Raw genomic sequence first — 23,744 nt, 5'->3', positions numbered from 1 at the left:
TATATAATCATACATTTATAAAAATGTGAGGGGTGTATTTATGCCGCCTTTATATGCTTTTAAGAGATTCAAAGTTCTGGTCACCATTTCCTTGCAAATTAACCAACAGAGCTGATATATTTTTTCAAAAGATCTTTGTGTTCAGTAGAAGAAACAAAGTCATGCACAACTTGGCAGGAGGGTGAGTAAATGATAAGAGAATTTTCAGTTTTGAGTGGGCTAACACTTAAATACTGTTTTGTGTTATACACAGTATACATAGGTTCAGTAGTCTCAATGAGAAGTTTTGGACATCCTTCCCTTAGACAAGCACATACTGTATGCATTTAAATCTACATACTATAGATCAATATAATGGTTAAAACCTATACTGATCCGATACACAATCTATATTTAGTCTTATTAGAATTGTGATTAATTTACTGTCGTGTAATTCCTTTACAATACAATTCTGGTACTTCAGGTAGCTTGTGCACTTGCTATTTAATGGTCAGTGCGATGAATGGACCATGAATGATCACCCCTATCAGATTACTGCTGTCGTTTACCCTTAACAGAGCTCCCTAAAGAGTGTCGTCATCGTGTGAAGACGTCACACCTCACATGCTGTAAAACGTCACTTTAAATAGCTTCTGCCCCGCCCTCGATATTGAGGACCGCACTCCTCTGTATAGTCTTCTTCTTCTTCTCTGGTTCATTCGCCTTGTTCGATTCGACTCTCAACTCGGCAATGTGAAGATTAAAGTGTTGCAAAGTATATAATCCTGGATGTCTGGATTATTTGTCGATGCAGTGCCAAAAATACGATTAAAACCGAGCAGTGAACGAAACGCGGTGGAAAAAGCCGACTTAATTGGAAGAGTTTCAGCTTTAACTTCAAACTTGCCCCCTTTTCTCTATTACTGGATTTTATGAAAACTATGTCACGAGACCATATTATGGATTATGAAGAGCGGTCACAATTGTACAGATGGCCCTGAATAACTGCGAGAGTATATTCACTTTCATGCACCTTTGCTAAATCCATCTCATCTCATCTACTCAAGCGCTCACACCCTTGTGTTTCCACGTACTGCTGAAAGTAAGTAAGTAAGCTATACCGTTATACGGAGCTATGTATGTAGTATCGTTTTCCCAAAACCAATATTCATGTATAAAAGGATTTATCTTTTTTTTTATTTATTATTATTTATTTTACCTAGTATTTTTGACGTGATCTCCTTTTTGAAGTCAGTGGTTTGATGTTTACAGGCGTACTTACACTCACTCGGCCTACTCTGGGCGAAGTGCACACTTACATTTTGTAGCGCGTGATGTTAAGTATGCACAGTTATGATTACTCACAAGCGTATCTTTAAACAGATACAATTGGCGGAGTTTTCCGCTGAAATGGTTTGATAGATTGGAAAATAAAATAATAATAACTTTCCTGGTTTTAGTGGCAGTTTCCATGTTTAAAACCCTCTCGTATAATGTTATAGGGGCCGTTCACAACGAAGACGTTTTACGTTTGCGCTGTTTTTTGTTTCTCTCAATAGTTTTTGTATGTAAACGTGCGCTAGATGGACTTTTTTGAGAGTTGTGACCTTTTTACAGTCTTTTTTTAATTTATTTTTACAGTCTATGGTTGTGACGCGTTTCGCTGTTGTTTTATTCTTCCGGCGTCACACGCAGGAGCACCGCGTTGTTTTAGTCGCTTTCAAGTAAAAAAATAAATAACTTAAAATATAACTCTACAAGCTATTTTATTAGCGCTGTGACGTTTTCGGTGTGAACACCTCCTTAAAACTTTACTGAGTGCGTTTACATGCACACCAATATGCTGATAACTACCAAAACTAATCTGATTAAAAAAAGACCGTGTTTACATGAGATTTCAAATCACCAGTGATGATTATTCCCTGCATTTGAGGTCAAAATGTAAACCGTTATGGATGCCGATTTCTGACTCCCAGTATAGTTATGATTAGATGTGGGTGTGGCCTTTAGGGCGAGGGACCAATGACTCCCTACCATGGTTAGCGTTGTGGATGGGCTTAAGGAATGTGGACCAATCAGATAGGGGTATGTCAGATTCAGGCTCAGCACCTGTAAAGGTGTTTACATGGTACACACAATCGGGGTAATGGTCGAAAATCTACCTGTGTCGATCAGTTTAGCTTAAACTGTTTGAGCTTACACAGATATAACAACACAGTTTAAGGCGTTTACATGACCTTATGCATTTTCGGCTGTTTAGTATTGGTTAAGATTGTGCATTCTTACACGCTCTCTATAAAATTTTAGTGCTAAATGTGTATTTTGAAGACATGTTTGGAGCAAATTGGGTTGGGTGTGTTCAAATTGAACACAAAGCACATATATTTTCTGATATTGTCACTCTGAAAGATGTCAGCTAGACACGACATGCTTTATTGTAAAACTGCCTGTTGTAAAAATATCATCAAGTAGCTTGTTTGTGTATTGACAGTTTACACAGTCAGCATATCATGGTAAACACAATGTTTTAACTTGTGATTGCTGTGTCATTGAGCGCTTTTGGAGAAGAATCTCGTGCCACCGGATGACGTCACGGCAGTATAACACACAGTTTTCCTGACCAACCACTGGGTGCCGCCATTATGATTCTAAATGCCACTGGAATGTTTTTTTTTCCCTCCCCAATTTAGAATGCCCAATTCCCAATGTGCTCTTAAGTCCTCATGGTGGCATAGGGATTCGCCTCAATCCGTGTGGCGGAGGATGATTCTCAGTTGCCTCCACGTCGGAGACCGTCAATCTGCGCATCTTATCATGTGGCATGTTAAGTGCGTTACCGCAGAGACATGGCGTGTGTGGAGGCTTCACGCTATTCTCTTGGCATCCATGCACAACTCCGAGAGCGAAAACTACATTATGTCCTCCCTAGCAACCAGGCCAATTTGGTTGCTTGGGAGACTTTGCTAGAGTCACTCAGCATGCCCTGGATTCGAACTCGTGACTCCAGGGGTGGTAGTCAACATCTTTATTCGCTGAGCTACCCAGGCCCCCCACCATATAATTTACCCATTTTTGTAAGGCACTGTGAAAAGGCAGTCGTCACGATTCTGAAAAGTATCTTCACTATGAAGCAACATGATTGTTTTTAATTTTACAAATTTTACAAATGTAGTATGCTAAACATCACATTATCTGCTAAAAACCATGATGCAAGTGAAAACACTGGAGACCAGAAAACAAAAACAGGCTTCCGTTATGAATCGTGGAACACTTGCGCGTTCAGGGTAAAGGTGGATACACAGGCATACATCATGGTGTTCAGATGAAAACCACTATTGCAAAAACAGTTAAGTAATCCTGTTTGCAAAAGAATGAACTAGTGTTTTACTTTAAGATATGAGCACTCCAGCAGCTTTTGCTAGTTTGGACATTTGCTAACCAAATTCTTTGTGTATGCAAACAAAAAGCTGACGTTGTCAGACATTCTTTAGTTGCAACGTTCAAAGTCTATTTGTCTTTTTCTCATGCCTAGCAAGTTAAGTTCTTTCTTTGAGAAACGCCATGTCCTTTCAATTTTTGGATAATTTAGTAACTGTGGAGGTTGCTAAATAACTTGAATTATCTGAACCATAAAAATCACAGTTTAAAAAAACGTTTTCAATTGGCCACAGCTTTGGGTGTAAAGGAGAAAGTCAGAGTGCAAGCGGCACATAACCCCACTTTGGAGTCATACTTCAGTATCACAACTAAAAATCCCACACAGGTACAAAAATAAATCTAAACTAATCTAAGCTAATCTGGTTCTTACTGATGCATCTCTTTGGTAGCTAAAAAAAATCATCTTAAACTTGCCTGTTTTGCCAGCTGGTTTTCTACTCTTAGCTGGTTTAAGGTGGTTTAGTTGTTCTCCCAACCTGGGCAAGCTAATGTTTAGCTGGTCGGCCAGCTGGTCTCTTAGCTTGACCAGCTGACAAGTGCCGAAAGACCCTCAAAAACTAGCAAACCAGATCAGCCTGACCAGGCTGGGAGACCAGTAAGCCATCTTAGACTTGTTTAAGCTGTTTTGTCTCTACACGGTTGTTAATGAACATTGGAATTATTGATTTTATATACAGTATAATGGAATGCAAGTTGCTTAAAAAAATCTTAAATAGTATTATGAAGCGACAATGCTCACATCTTAAAAATAAGATGAGGACGAGGTTCGTTATTAAAGCCTGAGATTTGCTGTATTTAGTCATAACTTCTAACATTACTTAATTTAGCAACAGTTTTCATATCGTCACATGTGTCAAGTCTTTATCAAAATGTATTCACTCTTTGGCAATACTCTGTGCATTTTTAGCTCCGTTCACACAGAATGGCACAGTAAGAAAGATAATCGATCTCATTCTGTGGCCTGGCCGGCTCCAAGTAGTACTAATTAGCACAGGTGATGGTGACAGTATGGCCTTTCAGACGCTGCAACCAAATGACAGCGGCCATGATGTCATGCTGACCTCTCAGAATGATGCCATTGAGAAAGAGTTTAGTACAGCTGCGGTCTATCTGCTCAATCCGTGTTACTGACAGAGCTCGGATAAGCAGAGGCTTATTTTGGACCCGTGTGAATGGGTTACCAATCTATACCAGGAATGTATTCTTGTGCCTGTCAGGAGAGAATATCTTTTAATTTTGTTTTCAAGTTTACTTTGTGGTTGAAGCTGATAGCTTATCAGTGGTCTTGAGCTCATATTTCATTTCTCAATAACGCAGGCTATCAATATTGAAGGTGGTGTGATGATTGTTTACTAAAGGAATGGCAACTCTGAAACTGTAAAAACTAGCCTAAAGTTAATTTATTGTGTTATTTATTTTGCTTTGTATTCTATATCCTTACAGATGTGTTATGAAAATCCCTTTAATAGCTTATATTATTCATAAATATGCACGCATTGAACCTAAATAATAAAACACAAGCGGAATGAATTTGTGTAAAATAGTTAGTAAAACCATTCCTTCATTGTTTCTGTTAGAACAGGTTTATGAATTCTTCATTCTGCATGTTTAATTAATAAAGCCCATTGTTTTTGTATGTTCCATTTTTATATCTTCCATAAGGATGTTATCCAGGCTGAGTGAGTGGTTCTGGAACGAGAGACTATGGTTTCCAGGAGACCTGGGATGGGCTGACTTGGAGAATCGTGATGGACTCACCTATGCCAAAGCAACCGACCTCTGGGCGACCCTGCCCATTGCCCTCGCCTTCCTCATTATACGACAGATCTTTGAAAGGTTAGCGTGCTATGTAGTATTAGTCCTTAAACATATGGTAAACGCTTAAGTCAATATTGTAGCATTTGTTCTATGCAATGGACTTGCATCAAAGGTTAGCCTGTGGACACATTGGGCCTTATTCATGAAACTCGAGCAGATTACAAAGAGTTTAGTAATGAATATTTCAACGTAAATTGTCCCATTGAATTGAATGCAACAGTTTACTTATACGCATGACTTGCGCAAAATTTTATCTGCTTGTGTTTCATGAATATGGCCTATGAAAAGGCTAAACAATTGTATTTAATTTTGAAGGAATAGACCTTATTGTGATGAACTGTACAGCCATGGCCAAATGTATTGGCAGTGACATACATTTTGTGTTTTGCAAAGTTTGCTGCTTCAGTATTGTAGATAATTTTTTCACATGTTTCTATGGTATATTGGAAAACAATGATAAGCGTTTCATAAGTTTTAAAGGCTTTTATTGGCGAAAACATTCAATATATGCAACGAGTCAATAATTACATTGTTGACCCTTGTTCTTGATGACCTCTGCAATTCGCTCTGGCATGCTGGATATCAGCTTCTGGGCTCTTGCAGGACGTTTTGATACCATTCTTCATTCATGGCAGAGTTTTTGGGCAGAATAGAGAGCCCACTCCCTTGGATGAAAAGTAACCCCACACATGGATGGTCTCAGGATGCTTCACTGCTGGCACGACACAGGACTCATGGTAGCGTTCACCTTTTCCTCTCCGGACTATCGATTTTCCAGATGTCCCAAACAGTCGGAAGAGGGTTTCATCAGAAAAAATATCTTTGAACCAGTCTTCTGCTGTCCATCCTTGTACTTCATGCAGAATTTCAGTCTGTCCTTGATGTTTTTTTGGAGAGAAATGGCTTCTTTGCTGCCCTTCTTGACACCAGGCCATTGTCCAAAAATCTTTGCCTCACTGTGCGTGCAGATGTACTCACACCAACCTGCTGCCAATATTCAGCAAGCTCTGCACTGGTGGTGACATGATTCCGTAGCTGTCTCCTCAGGAGGAGATGGTCCTGGCGCTTGCTGGACACTCTGGGATGTCCTGAAGCCTTCTTCACTGCAGTTGAACCTCTCTCCTTGAAGTTCTTGATGATCCAGTAAATGGTTCTTTCAGGTGCAATATTCTTTGCAGCAATTTCCTTGCATGTTAGGGAATTTTGATGCAAAGCGATGATGGCTGCACATCTTTCTTTAGAGGTAACCATTGTGAACAAGAACACAATGATTGGAAGCACTTCTTCCCTCCTTTTATAGCAATCAGTCTGCTCTTATAGTCCAATCAGAATGATAGAGTGATTTCACCTGACCAATACTCATTTACACTTTCCAGGTGCTGCTGATATGATTAGTGAAATGATGTTAGCTGGTAATTTGTGCCAGGGCCAAAAAACTGTGAAATTTGGCTTTTTGTGATTAAAGTAAATTTTTTTGGCCAATGAAGCTTTTTGCAATTATTTAAAAGGCATCTGATCACTCTGCACAATAATCTAGAAACAATGCGAATCAACACCACAACAACTGAAGCAGACAACTTTGCGAAACACAAAATTGATGTCACTGCCAATACTTTTGGCCATGACTGTATACAGAAGTACAGAAGAAGGACATTTGTTGTCATTATGTCTGCCTTGTAATTGGATTTGTCCATTTAATCTTGCAATGATGCACTTTTTTAAAATCTTAAGTTAGTGTTGGGTTAAAATGTTAAGTGTTAAACTACTTTTGTCTGTTATTAGGACAGTGGCCATTCGACTGGCCACAGCTTTGGGTGTAAAGGAGAAAGTCAGAGTGCAAGCGGCATATAACCCCACTTTGGAGTCATACTTCAGCATCACGACTAAAAATCCCACACAGGTACAAAAATAAAAGTGAATTTAGTTCTGAGAAAAGGCCTAGCATCATTTGCTTTCTGATTCCATTGGATTTTAAGTGTGTTAAGTGTGGCTTAAGTGTCCAGATATTTTTAGGGCCACTGTACATCCAACAGCACATTGTGCAAGTTGAAACTTGCATTATAATTAGGGATGCACCAATGTATCAGCTGCCGATATTTATCAACCAATTATTGACCAAATTAAAACCATTGACATATCGGTTATAAGCATGAACACAGAATATGAAAAACTGATAGTTTATATATAATTAATTAGTAACACAGTTTTTGAAATATCTGTGAATTGAAACCCACAATCCAGAAATAATAATAATAAACAATATGTAGAACTATTGGCAGTCCTAAGAACGTAATATTAAAATGTTCTTATTTTCACGCTAATGTGGAAAAACCGCCATAAACAGACCTGACAGTTGTGAAAGGGGTCTATATGCTTGCCTATATGCTACATCTAAAATGGTCAAAAATAGACAATCAAGTATCTGCAGCAGCAGTGATTGGCCACGGACACTATAGCATTCGCATCCCACGCTCTACTGCTCTACTTCTGGCTCTGGAACATATTGAAGATGCAAAAGAACAGAAATTCATATTACTGACTGACTCAGAATCCTGCCTTCAAGCACTGGAATCCCATTATAGTTGATATTTTAGTTAAAGCAGATCAGTTACAGAGATATATTACAGCATAATCTTTTGTTGGATTCTGGGACATAATGGTTTTTTTTGTAGTGAGCAAGCAGTCACTGTTGCTAAAAAAGCTCTCATGGAAACAAACAAAGAGTGTCAAATTCCACCTTCAGACCTCAAGCCCTTATTCAACTCCTATATGTTAGATAAATGCAAGCGGAATGGGAAGGGTGTCACAATAACATTATTTCTTTTTTTTAATAAATCCTATGGTTGGAAAAAGATGTATTAATCCTCTCAAATCTAGACATGATCAGGTGTACACATGGTGTCATGTAGGCCACACCAGACTGACCCATGTGTATTTATTGAAGGGTGAAAAAACCCCAAAATGACAATATTGTAACATCCCTTTGACTTTAAAACATATTCCTTTTGTCTGTCATGGGACATTTGTTTTTTATCAGAAAATACTTTGAAGGGCCTGTTTTGTAAGGTGTGCCCAGAAAAGATTTTAGAATGATCACAAGTACAGCTAAAGAATCTTTAATATAATTGTCAAATTGTATAGGATTGATTAACCTGCTTTTTCCTGTATATTATAATTTTTTATGAAATGTGTTATATTTATCGATTGTTTTGCCTTAAAATGTGAAGCTAATATGGCAATAAACTCAAATACAAACAAACTAAACATCTATTAATGCTGAATGTGCAATTACTAAACTTTAAAAGACTGCCTTTTAAAATATAGTCCGTATTCAGCGCTTCAGTAAAGGGCTTCAGTCTGTGCTCTGCGAGCAAGCGGCACCCTCTAGCGGTCTGGATGGCATTATCCATTATACCACTATACAGAATTTAAAAGGGGATTTTGTTACTTTGGTTAACTTTTTATATTATTCATGATGTGGTTGGCATTTCCGTGCAATTGCCAAACATATGCATGGTATGATTTTATGTTGTTTTGAACTGCAACAGTAGTGCAAAAACGTTTTGGGAGACCCAACATTTTTTTTTTTTTTCATATAAATCATCTTATTTAGTTATTTTTTTGTATCTTTTTTTTGTTCTGTGTATCTTTCTTTCATTAAGGCTGTCTTTAAAATGTCAGGTTCAATGGAATTTATTTTATTGTTCACACAGTAAAACGAATGTCTAAGTAAAACCGTGACCTTATGACTAAATGAGTTCCATGGCAAAATATCCTTATCTGCTATAGCTTTGTTGTTTTTGTTGTTAAAATTGGTATCTGTATTGGCCAAAAAATGTCATATTGGTGCATCTGTAGTTATAATATATGGTAGTACATTACATCTCATTACATCCTCTTGTTCTCTACAGAGTGAAATTGTGAGTTTAGGTAAAAAGACAGGCTACTCAGAAAGACAAATCCACAGATGGTTCAAGAGACGAAGAAATGAAGAGAGACCCAACCAGCTCAAGAAGTTCAAAGAGGCCAGGTAAAGAACAATACACCATTTTTACATCCTGCCATAAATAACCATAAATTAGATAATGTGGCATAGTTGCAAAAAGCAATTGACTGCCTAATGTTGTAAATATTACAAAATAACTACGGAGTAACTAAGCTTGCTTATAATCTGAGCATTGAATGGTACAACATGCAGTACAGTTGTAGTATATACACCATTCACTACAACAGAGGGAAAACAATCATTTTACAGTATTGAACACCTTTTGTGGGATTAATAAATAGAGACTATCTGTGGGTTGAGTTTTAAGATTTAATCCTTGACATTTCAACATCTGTGTTTTATTTTTACTGCAGATACAATCCTATGCATGTAATTAAAGTAGTTCATTATCATGGCCAACTGTCAATCACAAAAGTAGTACATGGACACTTTAAAGCAGGGGTGTCAAACTTGGTTCCTGGAGGGCCAAAGTCCAGCAGAGTTTAGCTCCAACCCTAATTAAACACACATGAAGCAGCTAATCAAGGTCTTCGGGAGTGCTTGAAGATTACAAGGAGGCATTTTGGAGCAGGGCTGGAACTAAACTCTGGATGGCTTCGGCCCTCCAGGAATTGAGTTTGACACCCCTGCTTTAAAGGGTAAACACCTGCTCAGAGTCTGACTCCACCCACTAGAAATATTTGAAAATGTTGGAAAAGTGGGCACACCCCGGCGGGGATAGAGGGAACGAACCGAGTGCGGGGCTGAGCGGGGGGGGGGGCACCTGAGACTCGTAGTGACGGATTGACAGCTGCTGTCAGACTCTGTTATTATTATTCCTCACACGGTCGCAAGATGACATGTACATGAATCTGGCGTGGTGAGCTGGAACCTGCTTACGTCAGCTGTCACCGCTTACGTCACGAAGTACAGCAACAGCCAATAGGAAAATTCAACTGCAGTAGCCACCGTTCAACCTGAAGAGGGCAGCACTCAGACGTTTTTACACCATATATTGTACAATTAAAACACTTTATACACAAATGTCAAAAAAATTACTTGAATCAATGGCCAGTACTAATAAAGCCCCATTCTTACAGATCATTAACTAAAAAAAGTTGGTTTAGGGTTTAGTTACCCTTTAAATACAGGTGTACAGGCTGTTTGTTACAGTGTGTTTTAAGTTTGCATTGTGTGGGCTTGTTGCTGAAGGTTTTACTATTGTCAGTGGACTGTGTCAGTCTTGCTATGCCATTTTTGCCTGTATTTGTGACATCACTTATATGTGCATTTACTTGAATCGATGCCCTCAAATTAAATAAGCCGGTAATCAAATGTTTAATGTAAGAACAATAAAGGTGTCTCTTAATGATTACGATAGATTCCTGGCTTTGTATGTTTTGTTGCTGTTAATGTGTTTGCTTCTTGTTGCTAATACATTTTCTTACAGTTGGAGATTTACCTTTTACCTTCTTGCTTTCATTGCTGGCCTTGCTGCTCTTATTGATGTGAGTATTTCGAACACATTTCTTCCTCTCCGTTAGTGATTGAGAGAATTTGTAGTTCCCCCTTCTGTCAGTCCCAAAACCTATGGACAATTTTGACAATGGATAATGCACATTTTCTGTTTTCAAATATTGTTGCATGTTTTCAGTGAACATTGTTCCGGGCTCGGTACAATTTAAGCTCAATCAACAGCATTTGTGGCATACTGTTGATTACCTAAAAAATAATAGTAATAATTTGACTCATCCCCAAAAGCAATAATCTAGGCAGGGATGGATTATGACCTGGGGCCAATTATCTCCAAGGACCCAATATAGGTTACAGTGAAGCACTTACAATGGAAGTGAATGGGGCCAGATCGTAACCAATAATGTAATATGGCAATCATGGTTACACAGGTAAATCCTTGATTTTATCACACAAAATGTTTTGTATCTGTAATGTTTGTGTCTTATGGCTTTAATTTTAAAACTGTATATATTTTAATGTTAATCAATTGGCCCCATTCACTTACATTTTAATTAAATTTACATTTTTATTATTATTTTTTTTAAAGGAATGAGGGATGTAAATAATTTTTTGTGGTAATCAATATACCACGAATTTATTGATCTTCACTTGTATCGAACCTTGAACATTCCTTTAATTGTATTTTATTGTATATGTGGGTATATATAGGGGTTAAATTAGGAGTTTAAAGGTGGTGGAAAGGTTCTGATGCATCACAGTCTGGACTCTTTTTGGAATCGAAGGTGCTGGAACGCTATGCCAGGATGCCGGAACACTGTTCCAGACCGTTCTGCCCCAATTTATCCCCTGGGTATACAGTGTATTGGCATTATATCAATATCTTGTTATTGGCTATTGAAAACCCCTCACTGGCCAACCATTACTCCTCTGTCATGTTTTAAACTGCATTCAAGATGAACTGTATATTATATCAAAAAACATCTTTGTTTTTATCCTGTAGAAACCCTGGCTCTACAAAATGGAGGAGATGTGGAATGGGTTTCCAGTGCTGGTATGTTCACAATGAAGTTCTCCTCTGTCATTCGTCTTCAGTCTGTGAACTTTAAGTATCTCAGACAAAAATCTAAAATGAACTTTCAGTTCCCAATCTGGTAGGCATATGTAACCACAGAAATGTAAATATGCCTTAAAAATATGCAAACGATTACAACTGACCTGGCATTAGATTTACCCCTCTCTCTCTTTTTTCAGACGCTGCTGCCATCTCAGTACTGGTATTACATGATTGAACTGGGATTTTACATCGCGCTTCTCTTCAGTGTCGCGTCAGATGTCAAGCGAAAAGTGAGTGTGCCAAAAATATCAAAACTCTGAACTTAAAAACATACCTGATAGAATCCATTTCACAGAAAAAGAAAACCCCACATTGGGTTAGGAATGCTGAAATGCATCATTGATGTGCACAATACATGGTCCTGATCACTGGAAAGCATTTCTACAAGATCTCTGCTTTATACGTGAGGTGCTACCAGCTTTGTGTGTGTTTGAGGGTAGTTCATATTTTAAGCTTGTGCACACTGTACGATTTTGGCCACGATTTTGTTGTTTGAGACAAATTTCAGGAATCCTAAAGGATTTCTATTGTCGTAGGGCAAAATCAGCAATCTTACAACGTTCAGTGTGACCGCTATTACGACAGCCAGACAAGATGGTCCGCTCCTCTCTCGCACCCTAATTCACTTGGAAAGATAATCTGCTTCTCGTCTGCACCATAGCAAGCATAACATTTGTGCCCAGTTATCACTGTAGTCGAGCTCTTTCAATGCTTTTTCTGCTTTTCGTTTTATATAGGTTTTAATAAATAAATAAGCAGGAAATACTTACTGAAATAAAAGTGTAACACTTCCTCAATATGAAAGCATTATTTCCTGAATTAAAGATCTTACAAAATGAAAATAAATAAATGATTGCATTTTTTAACAGGTTTTTTTCTTTACATTTATCATGCATTTTCTTTACAACTTCATTTTAATTACTATTTTACTTTTAAGAAATTTACTTTAAACGTATGTAAACTTCTTTAGTTAAGATTCACACAACTCCAATTATATATGTTAAAAAAATGTTAAAAAAAAATATATATATATATATTTTAGTGGTGTGTGTGTGTGTGTATATGTGTATATGTGTGTATATATATATATATATATATATATAATTTATTTATTTATTAGTGGTAATTATTTATGGGTGTAACGGAGGAGTAAGGAGGCAGCGGAAACAGTCAAAGTGTGGATTTTGTGGCCAAATAAACATAAGCAAGTCAATGAGAGTTCACTTCACCCACAGCTCTCTCTCTCTCTGCTTTCTCTTTTTGCCGACTGATGCATCTGTAGGGGCAGGCAGTGGTGGCTCAGTGGTTCAGGCTCAGGGTTACTGACCAGAAGGTTGGGGGTTCAAGCCCCAGCACCACCAAGATGCCACTGTTGGGCCCTTGAGCAAGGCACTTAACTCCAGGTTGTTCCGGGGGGATTGTCCCTGTAATAAGTGCACTGTAAGTCGCTTTGGATAAAAGCGTCTGCCAAATGCATAAATGTAAATGTAAAGATGTCTTTAATAGGTCTCCCTCCACCATCACTATAATGAGAGCCTTACCACAACCATGCCCCCCATCCCCACAATGGGACATTTAATCCAAATCAGCAGAAACAATTGGATACAATTATGGAAATCTATGTCATGTTTGTGCATTACCCATAGGGAATTTGTAAGCACAATATATTATCAGCCTATATGAATTTTCTAAATTTTGCGTGACAGACATACGGAGAAAGACGTCAAATCATTTTATTTGTGTAGGGCCTTTCACAACACTCATTGTTTCAAAGCAGCTTTACAGAAGATCAGGCATTAACAGACGATAAAACTGTAATGTCTATAATGTCGATTAGTCATCATTGTGTAATTAGATAAAATAAGATTGTTAATCGTGTTTAAAAAGAAGTAATTAATTAATAATTTTATTTATAACCCCAGTGAGCAAGCCGAAAACGACTGTGGCAAGGAACACAAAACACCAGAAGATGTTGATTAATGGAGACGAATAACCTTGGGAGAAACCAGACTCACTGTGGGGGCCAGTTCCTCTCTGGCTAACATCATGAATATAATGCCAATATTACTTGTGTATAGTTAAAGTCATGGGTTAAAATAATTAAAATAAGTAAGTGTTAAGGGTCAGTGTTTAAATAAAGATTGTGTAGGAACTGTAAGATTAATGATCAATGTCTTTTGAAGTCCATCCTGGATTAACTGCAGAAGTTCACATTGTCTTTGTTAATTGGCTGATGAAGGGTTTTGTTGGCAATTAATTGATAGTCTATGTATTCCATTATAAGAGTGTAGTCCATCAATAGACCAAGGTGATGTAGGCAGAGATCAGTGAGGTGCATCGCATTTCAACCTGGCCAGTAATTTTGGTGAGGTCTATCCTAAGTCCAAGGTTCATGAAGTATCCCATGTGTTATGGTTGGAGTTGGCATCAGTTTATCCTCTGAAGTCCATCGTTAATAGACTGATGTGATGTTTGGCTGGCACCAGCTTCTATTAGTCATCATTACTCAGCGACACGTTGCAGTGGAGTCCAACATGAAGCAGGAATGGTGCTGGATCCAGCCAGTTCTGGTGACCTTTGGAGAGGAGTCCCGAGGTTGAGACAAGGAAACAAATAGGATAATATTAGCACAGATGCAATTAAATTTATTGCAGAGTTATAAATCATGATCAATGTTTCTGGTTCTGGTAGACTAAACTAAAGCAGCCTAATTGTGGGTTGGAGGATAAATTAGGTGTATGCTTCGCTAAATAGATGAGTCTTTAGTCAAGACTTAAACTGAGGGAGTGTGTCTGAGTCCCGAACAGTGTTAGGGAGAATATTCCATAGATTAGGAGCCAAATGTGAAAAAGATCTTCCTCCTCTTGTGGATTTTGATATTCTAGGAACTATTAACAGGCCAGAATTTTGCGATCATAATGAACGCGATGGAGTATGAAAGTACTATAACCCACCATTTTTGTTTTCAACAATGTGAATGGAGAAGTTTGTAATTTTTCGGGCCACGAGTATTTTTATTTCCACAATGAATATTTGCATGTGGTAGCTCATTATTACTATAGGCTACCTCCCGCACTCATGTTCATTCTCAACATCTATACTATTTTGTATTTGGGATCAGGCTCTCTTAAAGCCTATATGACAAAATCCATTTTATATGTTAGCCTATGATCCTGATGAAGTGGTATTGGAGCAACGGAAGTACTGATGTCCCGACTTTCAGTAAAACAAATGCTTCTCCGGGCAAATCTCGCCATTTCGCTTCTATTCCGCAACACTCCCGTAACGCAAGTTACGTTCACTGATTGGGACAATGTGTATCTTACAGTCTGACATAATGTCGCACAGTGTACCATGGTGATATCAATGCGTTCATATCGTACAATCTGACAAGCAGAAATCTTAAAGGACTGTAAAAATCCTACAGTGTATGGCAGGCTTTACTTGGACATCTTTGGAAAATCTCTTATCTTAAAGAACCCTTTGCTAATAATAATAATTTGTTTTGGTTTTTTTGACTGGTATGTTGCCACCACAAAAAACATTAGCCATTCATTGAAGCATTAGTGACATGCTAAAAAAAGTCATATTTAAAATTCTCTAAAGTGCTTCTCATGTTTAGTGCTATCCATTAAACTTCTTGCCTCATAATTGAACTGAATAGAGAAGATGCATCAATATTGGTTCATTTTACTTTTCCAATGGGATGAAATATCCACACAAAATGTCTTTGCATTTGGGCTGTGTGTTAATTCCAGCTTTGTACAACATAACAAAAAAAAGTCACCTGCTTGAGATAATAGAATGTATCAGAATAAATATTGCCATGAAATTGATTTTCACCAACTAAATTTTTAATAGATCACCTATTTGCCATGATCATTCGATAAATCAGTCACTTAGTTTATGGTGCTCATCTTGAACTTTGATTCTAAAGCTTTGGTAATAATTTATTAATATCACGCTCCTAGCAAATATGAATTGCACAAAAACTGTAGTGCCTTTTTTATTTTTAAGAAAGCGTAAATAATTATACACAACAAAAACATACCTTTAAATAAAGATAATGATGCAGTTTAGTATCATTTAGCATGTCAGATATATTTCATTGTCTGTGAAGAAATGCAAAAGTGTTTATAAAAACAATAGCCCTACTAAAAAATGTGATGTGGTGGTACCAAAGTACAGTCATTGTATCAGATGGTAATACCATTTTGTGGATGTTCCCGTTTGAAACTAACATTCCCAGAATGTTGTAATGAGGTTTTGGTGTGACGGCCACATTCAAACTTATTCTTATTCATGTTTATGGTTTAATTCCAAAGGTTATTTGTTGGTTTTATTTATTTATTACCAAAATGATCTGGGGACCCAAAATTGTTTGTTGGGATGGTATTTGGGTATAGACTTTGAAGGAATAGTTCACACAAAAATGAAAATTCTCTCATCATTTACAAACATTTACATAAATGTAATCCATACGGCTCCAGTGGTTAAATCCATATCTTCAGTTGCAATGTGATGGGGGTGAAACAAATATTTTAGTCCATAATTTTTTTTTACCATACATTTCCACCTTTGACAAGCTCTGCCCTGAAGGTGGTGATATGCACGAAGAATGCAAATCACCAAAAAAAGGAAGAATGTGGAAGTGAAAGTGAAAATGGAGATTTATGGTAAAAACTTTGATCTGTTTTTCTCCCACACCTATCATATGTTCTGAAGACATACATTTAACCACTAGAGTCATATGAATTACTTTTATGCTTCCTTTTATATGCTTTTTGGATCTTCAAAGGTCTGACAACTATTCACTTGCATTGTATGGACCTATAGAGTTCAAATGTTCTTCTAAAAATCGTCGTTTGTGTTCAGCAGAAGAAAGAAATTCACATGCATCTTGGATTGAATGAGGGTGAGTAATTGATGAGAATTTTCAATTTTGGGTGAACTGTCCCTTTTAATTTGCACATATATCATGATAGAGATATTCATTTACATGATACTACAAGACATTTCACATAATACCATGGTATAACTGGCACATGTGCAAAAAACTAAATAATATGGTATTAATGTGGTACTTTTTTTTTTTTTGTAAGATGATAATGTCTCTGTCTCTTTGCCTCAGGACTTTAAAGAGCAAATCGTTCACCATGTTGCCACCATTCTGCTGATTAGTTTCTCATGGTGTGTGAACTACATCAGAGCAGGAACGCTCATTATGCTGGTGCATGACTCAGCCGACTATCTGCTTGAGGTAATGGGACATTTAAAGAACATTAGAAGCCTCAAAGTAACACTTGATTCAATTGGAAAAAAAGTTTATTTGCAAACTAGAATGAACGTACATCAAATGAAAGCAGTGAATCAGTTTGTTCAGTAAAATTAGAAGTGAAATTTTGTCAAGTTGGATAGCTTTCCTTTTAATCACAAGATTCGACATTGGTCACAATTGCAGGGTATCATTTTTGCCTTCTGATAATGACTTTCAGTTTTGTCATGTTGAGCTAGTAAATGCCTAAAGCAATAGGAGTCAAATTTACTGTCAATTCTGTCTTTGAATACTGACCACTAGTGATGATTTTGTGCAAGTTACAAAGATGCAGTATACTGTATGTTCCATTTGTCTCTCTTTCCTAAAACAGTCTGCCAAGATGTTTAACTACGCCGGCTGGAGAAAGATGTGCAACTACATATTCATCGTATTTGCTGTCATCTTCATCATCACCAGACTCATAATCCTCCCATTTTGGTGAATTGAATAATTGCATTTTTTTGATCCCAATGTTTATTGATAAGATTGGATTGTTACAAAATGAAATTCTTATTGGAAATGTAACTGTTTATTGACCAGTGGAGTTAATTGCTGTTGCCACCATTTTTTAAAAGCAATAACCCAATAGAAGCAGTGTAGTACAGTGATTTTACCAGGCATATGTGGTGTTCTTTACCCTCTTAATAGTGGTAAAATCACTGTAATGCTCTTCTTTATCACTGTAAAGGCTTATTGCTTTAATTATATATCATTCTAAATATTCCACTTTCTGTATTTGTCATATATTCCAAATTATAATTGCTTCTATAATATCAAAGGGAAGTCTTTATAAATAGTTATTTGAGCTTGTCTCACAGTATGGTAGAAGTAACACTCTTTAAATATGGTGAAAATTAACTATGACTTTTTCTCTTCATTAGTAGCTAATCTCTCTCTCTCTCTCTCTCTCTCTCTCTCTCTCTCAGGATCTTGCATTGTACCTGGGTGTATCCAGTGACTGTATATCCTCCGTTCTTTGGCTATTACTTCTTCAATGGGCTGCTTTTTGTGCTGCAGTGTCTGCACATCTTCTGGGCCGTACTCATCCTGCGTATGGCCATCAAATTCCTGCCAGGCAATGTGAGTTGCACAATATCAGACACAAGAACGTTCACACTGTGGAAGACATTTGCATCTGACCGCCTCTACAACAACACATCAATGCCTTCAATACCTCGAAGCCAATCATAACAGTAGGCATTTCTCTCAGGTCTTAAAGGAGAAGCAGCACCAAAACCGAGCGTTTCTGACAGAGGGTCAAAATTAAGGTGGAAAATGATTTTCACAAATATAGGGCTGTTTAGTAAATTAGTAAAAGTACTTTACTAATATTATAAGTGAACGTCGAGGAACATATTAAAATAATAATAAATATAGATTTTCCGATGCATCGCGATCTTCGTCTGAACGATCTCTATATCCATTTTTAAATCCCAAAATTGATCTTATACTCTGTGGCAATCCTCTATAATGCAAATAAATCAATCGCATGCACATCCAAATCTCACGCTATGCTAGACTAGATTAAAATGTCTATGATTAGCCACTGGCTAGCTAGTAAATGTTCAGATTTCACTTACCAGTGATTGAGTAGTGTAGTGGAGAAGGTATTAGCACAGAGGTCCTTGTGTGCCTAAAGACAAGATCCACGGATCCATATGTCATTGAATAATGACTCTTTTAATACTCTTTCTGTTTTTTTACAGTCAGTTGTTTGATTAAAAAATAAATAAATTTTTTTTTATTCTAATCACACATGGATGCGCTAAAGAAACTATGCACATCTTTTCCTGTCATATGTGCTTATTGGCTGATGCCGGTAGTCTTAAAGAGACGGTACAGATTAAGCACGTGTTCTACATATCAATGTAAATTCTTGCAAGTAGTACAAATTATGCAAGTAAACAATAAAAATGTAACAAGAATACATGCAACATAATACATGCAATTAAGACACCAATAGTTTTTTTTTATTTTTTTACTTTTCCACCCAATGTGGAATTCCAAATGCGCTTTTAAGTCCTCGTGGTGGCGTAGTGACTCACCTCAATCTAGTTGGTGGAGGACTAATCCCAGCTGCCTCCACGTATGAGACCGTCAACCCGCGCATCTTATCACGTGGCTTGTTCAGCGAGTTGCCACAGAGACACGGCGTGTGTGGAGGCTTCACGCCATCCACTGCGGCATCCATGCTTATCTCACCATGCGCCCCACCGAGAACGAACCACATTATAGCAACTACGAGGAGGTTACCCAATAAGACTTTGCTGGAGTCACACAGCACACCCTGGGATTCGAACTAGTGAACTCCAGGGTTGGTAGCCATCGTCTTTACCACTGATCTACCCCGACTGTTGAAACGGTCTCAATTTGATGGAAAAACTAATGCTAAAATATAATTTGTAAAATGTATATTTTCAAATGGTACCAAGAAGGGTTACCTAGAAGGTGCCTTTTTAAAATGAAGAGCATTAGCTGAGACAGGATTTATTTTCATATGCAAGCAAAAGGACATTATAACAGAAATATACCCATATGAATATAAATGAATTGAAATATGAATCGAATCGAGACCTTGTGAATCGGAATCGATTTGGGAAATCTCTGTCAATACTCAACCCTATTTATTATACATGAATACATTTGAACGGTGTCAGAGGGAAACTTTCTAACTTTAATGTTATATTTCTTTAAGAATGAATTTAATAAAAACAAGGTTGAAATGATTTATAGAATGAAGTTTGAATGGTTTCTGTACGTTAAGCTCGAGCTGAGTTAATTGCATATAATACTGAGAAGTATGAGGGATTTTATTACACTGCTCAAACTTCAAACATTGTTAAATACTTAAATTGAAAGCTCATCAGAGTTAATTTGCCACGCTGCAGAATATTGTGGAGGACGAGAGGAGTGACCGAGAAGAAACAGACTCAGAGGACGAAGAGGAAGGTGAGAAAGACGGGAGAGCACCAACTAAAAACGGACCAGTGCTGAACGGCTACTCCCCCCTAAACAACAACCATCACCGCAAGACTGAGTGATGCCGAACGACACGAGTGAGGAGGTACAACGTTCCCCTTCACGATGTACACAAGGACGAGACCAACATAATAAAGAGAGGGGTGATTGATGGATTGAATAAAGGCCCAGAACAGTCACACACATTCTACACACTTGAATGGGATGCAGATTGTTTCTAAACAGACGCACTTTAAAAACAAGGAAGGCTCCCAAAACCTTCAAAACACTATTAAAAGAAATTATGTTGGTAAATAATGTTTTTTTTTTTTTTTTTTTTTTGCAATATGTAAAAACCATCCAGATGATACAGGATTTCTATTAGTAGTGAATCCAACATTCACTTGCTTAACTGAAAATATTTCCTCCAGTGTATTGTGTTTAGTGCCTTACTTCTGCCATCCTGTGTTTCTTACATATTACTTTCTGATTGTTTTATTGGGCATCAAACACACTACTATACTCCTCTTTTAGTTGTCAGTTTTGGGCATTTTTGCACATTTTGCTGATCAACTTTCAGATTTTCAACTTTCAGTGCTTGACTCCTTTTTGAATTTCAAATTCAGAGGTTTCAAAAAACCAACTGGAAATTGAGTTCACCATTTAGTTCACGTCCTTGCAGAATCGCAGTCTCACCAAGTGACCTTTTACACCCTGCCTTTCCACGCACACACGTGACCTTCGTTATAAGCATGTGTGGACAGACACTGCAGAGGGCCTCACTCCTCTTTTCCCAGTGTAGTTGCTGTTATTAAACTTTATTGACCCGTTCCTGTTACACTACCACCTAGAGATTCTAAAACCATCTAAAACTAATTTGCACGGTTCTGTTTGGACGAACCATTTGTATTGCAGTGATATCCTGTCTTAGAAGCACTGAATCAATGCGTCGCCTTTTGCGTGTAACATTTGTCATGTGTCTTCGCTGTTGTGTCCGTTAAGAAGCAACAAAAATCTAATATGTAATAATTCTGTTTCGGTAAGTGTGTGTGTGTGTGTGTGTGTGTGTGTGTCCTGTTCATTTCTGTTAAAGGTGTATCCTTAAATATAGCAGTTACACCTAGAGACAAGTGTTTTTTTTTTTTTTTTTAATTTTCAGAAAGATACTTTGTTTCTTTTTTTTATTGATTTTTGTTTTATTTGTTTTCCAGTTGGTTTTCATTTAAGATTATTTTTATTTAATGTCCAGATTTTTTCAACAAACCTGATAAGCTGATAATCATGGTGCCTTGATCCTGCAACAACAGCAAAAAAAATCGAAATACTTATTTATATCTCACATTTCTGACTTGCAAGATATAAACTTGATATTGTGAGAAATAAAGTCACAATTGTGAGTTTGAATCCCACAATCAAGAATTTATTTCTCATAATAACGAGATAAAAACTCGCGATTTCATTTAGCGCGCAATTACGAGTTTATATCTCGCAATCGCAAAAAATTAAGTAAAAATTGAAAGATATGAAATTGCAATTGTGAGGTTTTTATCTCACGCAAATGTGACATTATATATTGCAATTTCACATTTCTTCCGAGCAATTGTTATAAAGAATGATCAAGTCACAATTGTGAGTAATATATTCAGATTAGTGAGATATAAAGTCAGAATTACCTCTTATATTAATACCTCTTATCCAAACAATTATGCAGTAGTAGATGGATATTTGCTTGTTAAAACGAAGTACTTGGCAGGAGAACTTTAAGCCAATGTTTTTGTCTCTTCCATTTTTATGATGAATGGTTACAGTTAATGGTCAGTATTTAGTACTGGATGCACTTTGTAGCTCTCCATCCATCTGTTGTGTTGATATAAAGACTGTAAAATGCATTTATTATAATAATTCTGTTATTGGCAAACTGTTTGACATCATAGGAATCTAGACTTGCAGTTCAGTAGTTATGGGAAATAGACCAAAAATAAAAAGGTATTTGCCCAATATGTACTGTAGATATGTACTGTTTGCTCTATATCTGCAATTTTACATGAGTGTGTTAAACCTAAAGTGTTTGATTCAATAATGAGGTCAGATGTAACATCCTCTTTCCACAAAATCTCTTATAGTTTAAAGGTATAGTATATTCACTGAGAAATGAAAATTGTAATCATTTACTCACCGTCGTTTTGTTTGGAACAACTTGGAACAACAGAATTTTCATTTTTTGGAAAACTATCCCTTTAAGTGACTGTTTAAAATTGTGGTCCAGTATTTATTTATTTTTTATCTCAAAGTCTGTGTCAATGCAAGTGCTCATTATGTAAAAAATGCATTTTTGCAAATGGAATGGGACATCTGGATTGGCTTTACAATGCTATTTTAAGTTTCCAAATATTTTTGCAAATGCCTTATTTGTACATGTATATTTGAGTTGCTTGTTCTCTGTATTCTTACCTCATCATCTTAACACTATAGAATATTTTCAAACTATATCCTCCTCCTCCTCCTCTCTCTCTCTCTCTTTGTCTCTGTTTACAACCATCATTCATCTATCATTACGGCCTGGTGCCAAGACCAAGTCCTGTCAAATGCGTGTCCACTTTACAAACTTTAATTTGATCCGTGTCCCAACTGCCAGTGTTTTTATGTTATATTTTGTATTGTCATTATTCAAAGATGTAAGATAAAGAGTCTTGTGGATGACAAACTACTTTTGTTTTGGGTGCTTGTTTTTGAAATAGTTTATCAAACTGGAAAACCGTCCAAACAATCTTGTACATTATTTATATTTATGATGTTATAGATTTCCCAATATAGAAAATAGTCACAGTTGTATGTATCTTCCAAAATTGTTTAGGGTCTAAAAGGATTTAAGGTGATTATCTGATTTGGAATCATCTATGTGATATTGCTAAAGCGTATGGGGCCGTTCACACAGAATGCGTTATAAAAATATAAGGTTGGGTTCAGAATTGCATACTACCATACTTTTACTATTTTTGCAATTATATAGATATGGAAGAAGTAATATTCCGAACTTTGCCACAAAACGCCGGTGTATCGAAACGTGATCTTAAAAGTTGACGTATTTGTTTTACCTGACAATATGTCTAAAAAACAGAAACATGGGGGTCTTGCGCATGATGCTGATAAAATGGCAAAATATGCCGAAATGGTCAAATGCCCATCTACCACAAGTTTACATCCAAAAATATATAAATGGATGCAGAAAGTGTTCGTTATTCTATCAAATCAGGGTTGGTACTAGGATGTGATCTTTTGGGGAGCTATTGACCTTTAGTGTGGGTAATAGGTGTTCTCCTCGTCTGAAAGAGGGGGAGGGGTCCTTTTGCCATATGATGATTGGGGGCTATTTGTAGAAACCAAAAAAAGCATGGTTTCATAAAATTAGAAACTCTATATACTTGAAATAAATGCTTAAATCTTAGATGCTTAAGAGCACTTAAATATTGACTTATGCTACTCATAGAAGTCATTGTCACACAAATAGCACCAAATCTCACCATAATTCACATTTAGTTGCTTTTGTAAGAAAGCATCAGTCATTTAAATAAATGTATGTGAAATGTAAAAATACCAGAATCCTCTTCCCATGTTCTTTTTTCCTAAGTCTTTGTTTTGAGGTTTTTGCATGTTCATCA

The 23,744-nt window shown here is 36.9% G+C and overlaps 1 protein-coding gene across 3 annotated transcripts; it reads left to right on the top strand.

Annotated features, from left to right (window-relative positions):
- Positions 1-703: 703 nt before the first annotated feature.
- On the top strand, positions 704-22,840 carry LOC127619884 (ceramide synthase 2-like). 3 transcript variants are annotated; one of them, XM_052092907.1, is made up of 11 exons: positions 704-1,081; positions 5,080-5,253; positions 7,018-7,135; positions 9,147-9,265; positions 10,671-10,728; positions 11,697-11,747; positions 11,948-12,040; positions 16,942-17,070; positions 17,459-17,565; positions 18,054-18,207; positions 20,016-22,840. In XM_052092907.1, exons 2-11 carry the CDS (start codon positions 5,081-5,083, stop codon positions 20,166-20,168), a joined length of 1,155 nt encoding a protein of 384 aa, XP_051948867.1. In that variant the 5' UTR covers positions 704-1,081; position 5,080; the 3' UTR covers positions 20,169-22,840. The 3 variants fall into 3 exon arrangements, with proteins under 3 accessions (XP_051948867.1, XP_051948868.1, XP_051948865.1); XM_052092908.1 differs by having other exon boundaries at positions 704-1,085; XM_052092905.1 differs by lacking the exon at positions 704-1,081 and adding an exon at positions 3,288-3,325.
- The last annotated feature ends 904 nt before the right edge of the window (positions 22,841-23,744 follow it).

Source organism: Xyrauchen texanus, chromosome 26 (genome assembly GCF_025860055.1).
Source record: "Xyrauchen texanus isolate HMW12.3.18 chromosome 26, RBS_HiC_50CHRs, whole genome shotgun sequence".
Classification (NCBI taxonomy): domain Eukaryota; kingdom Metazoa; phylum Chordata; class Actinopteri; order Cypriniformes; family Catostomidae; genus Xyrauchen; species Xyrauchen texanus.
The sequence above is the reverse complement of the archived record's forward strand: the minus strand, read 5'-3'. Positions and strand labels throughout refer to the sequence as shown.

Excerpts from the sequence above, each read along its gene's own strand:
- LOC127619884 (XM_052092907.1), top strand. The coding sequence starts at position 5,081 with ATGTTATCCAGGCTGAGTGAGTGGTTCTGGAACGAGAGACTATGGTTT. Across the intron at positions 7,136-9,146 it reads CGACTAAAAATCCCACACAG|AGTGAAATTGTGAGTTTAGG; the intron begins GTACAAAAATAA and ends TGTTCTCTACAG. Across the intron at positions 18,208-20,015 it reads TCAAATTCCTGCCAGGCAAT|AATATTGTGGAGGACGAGAG; the intron begins GTGAGTTGCACA and ends GCCACGCTGCAG.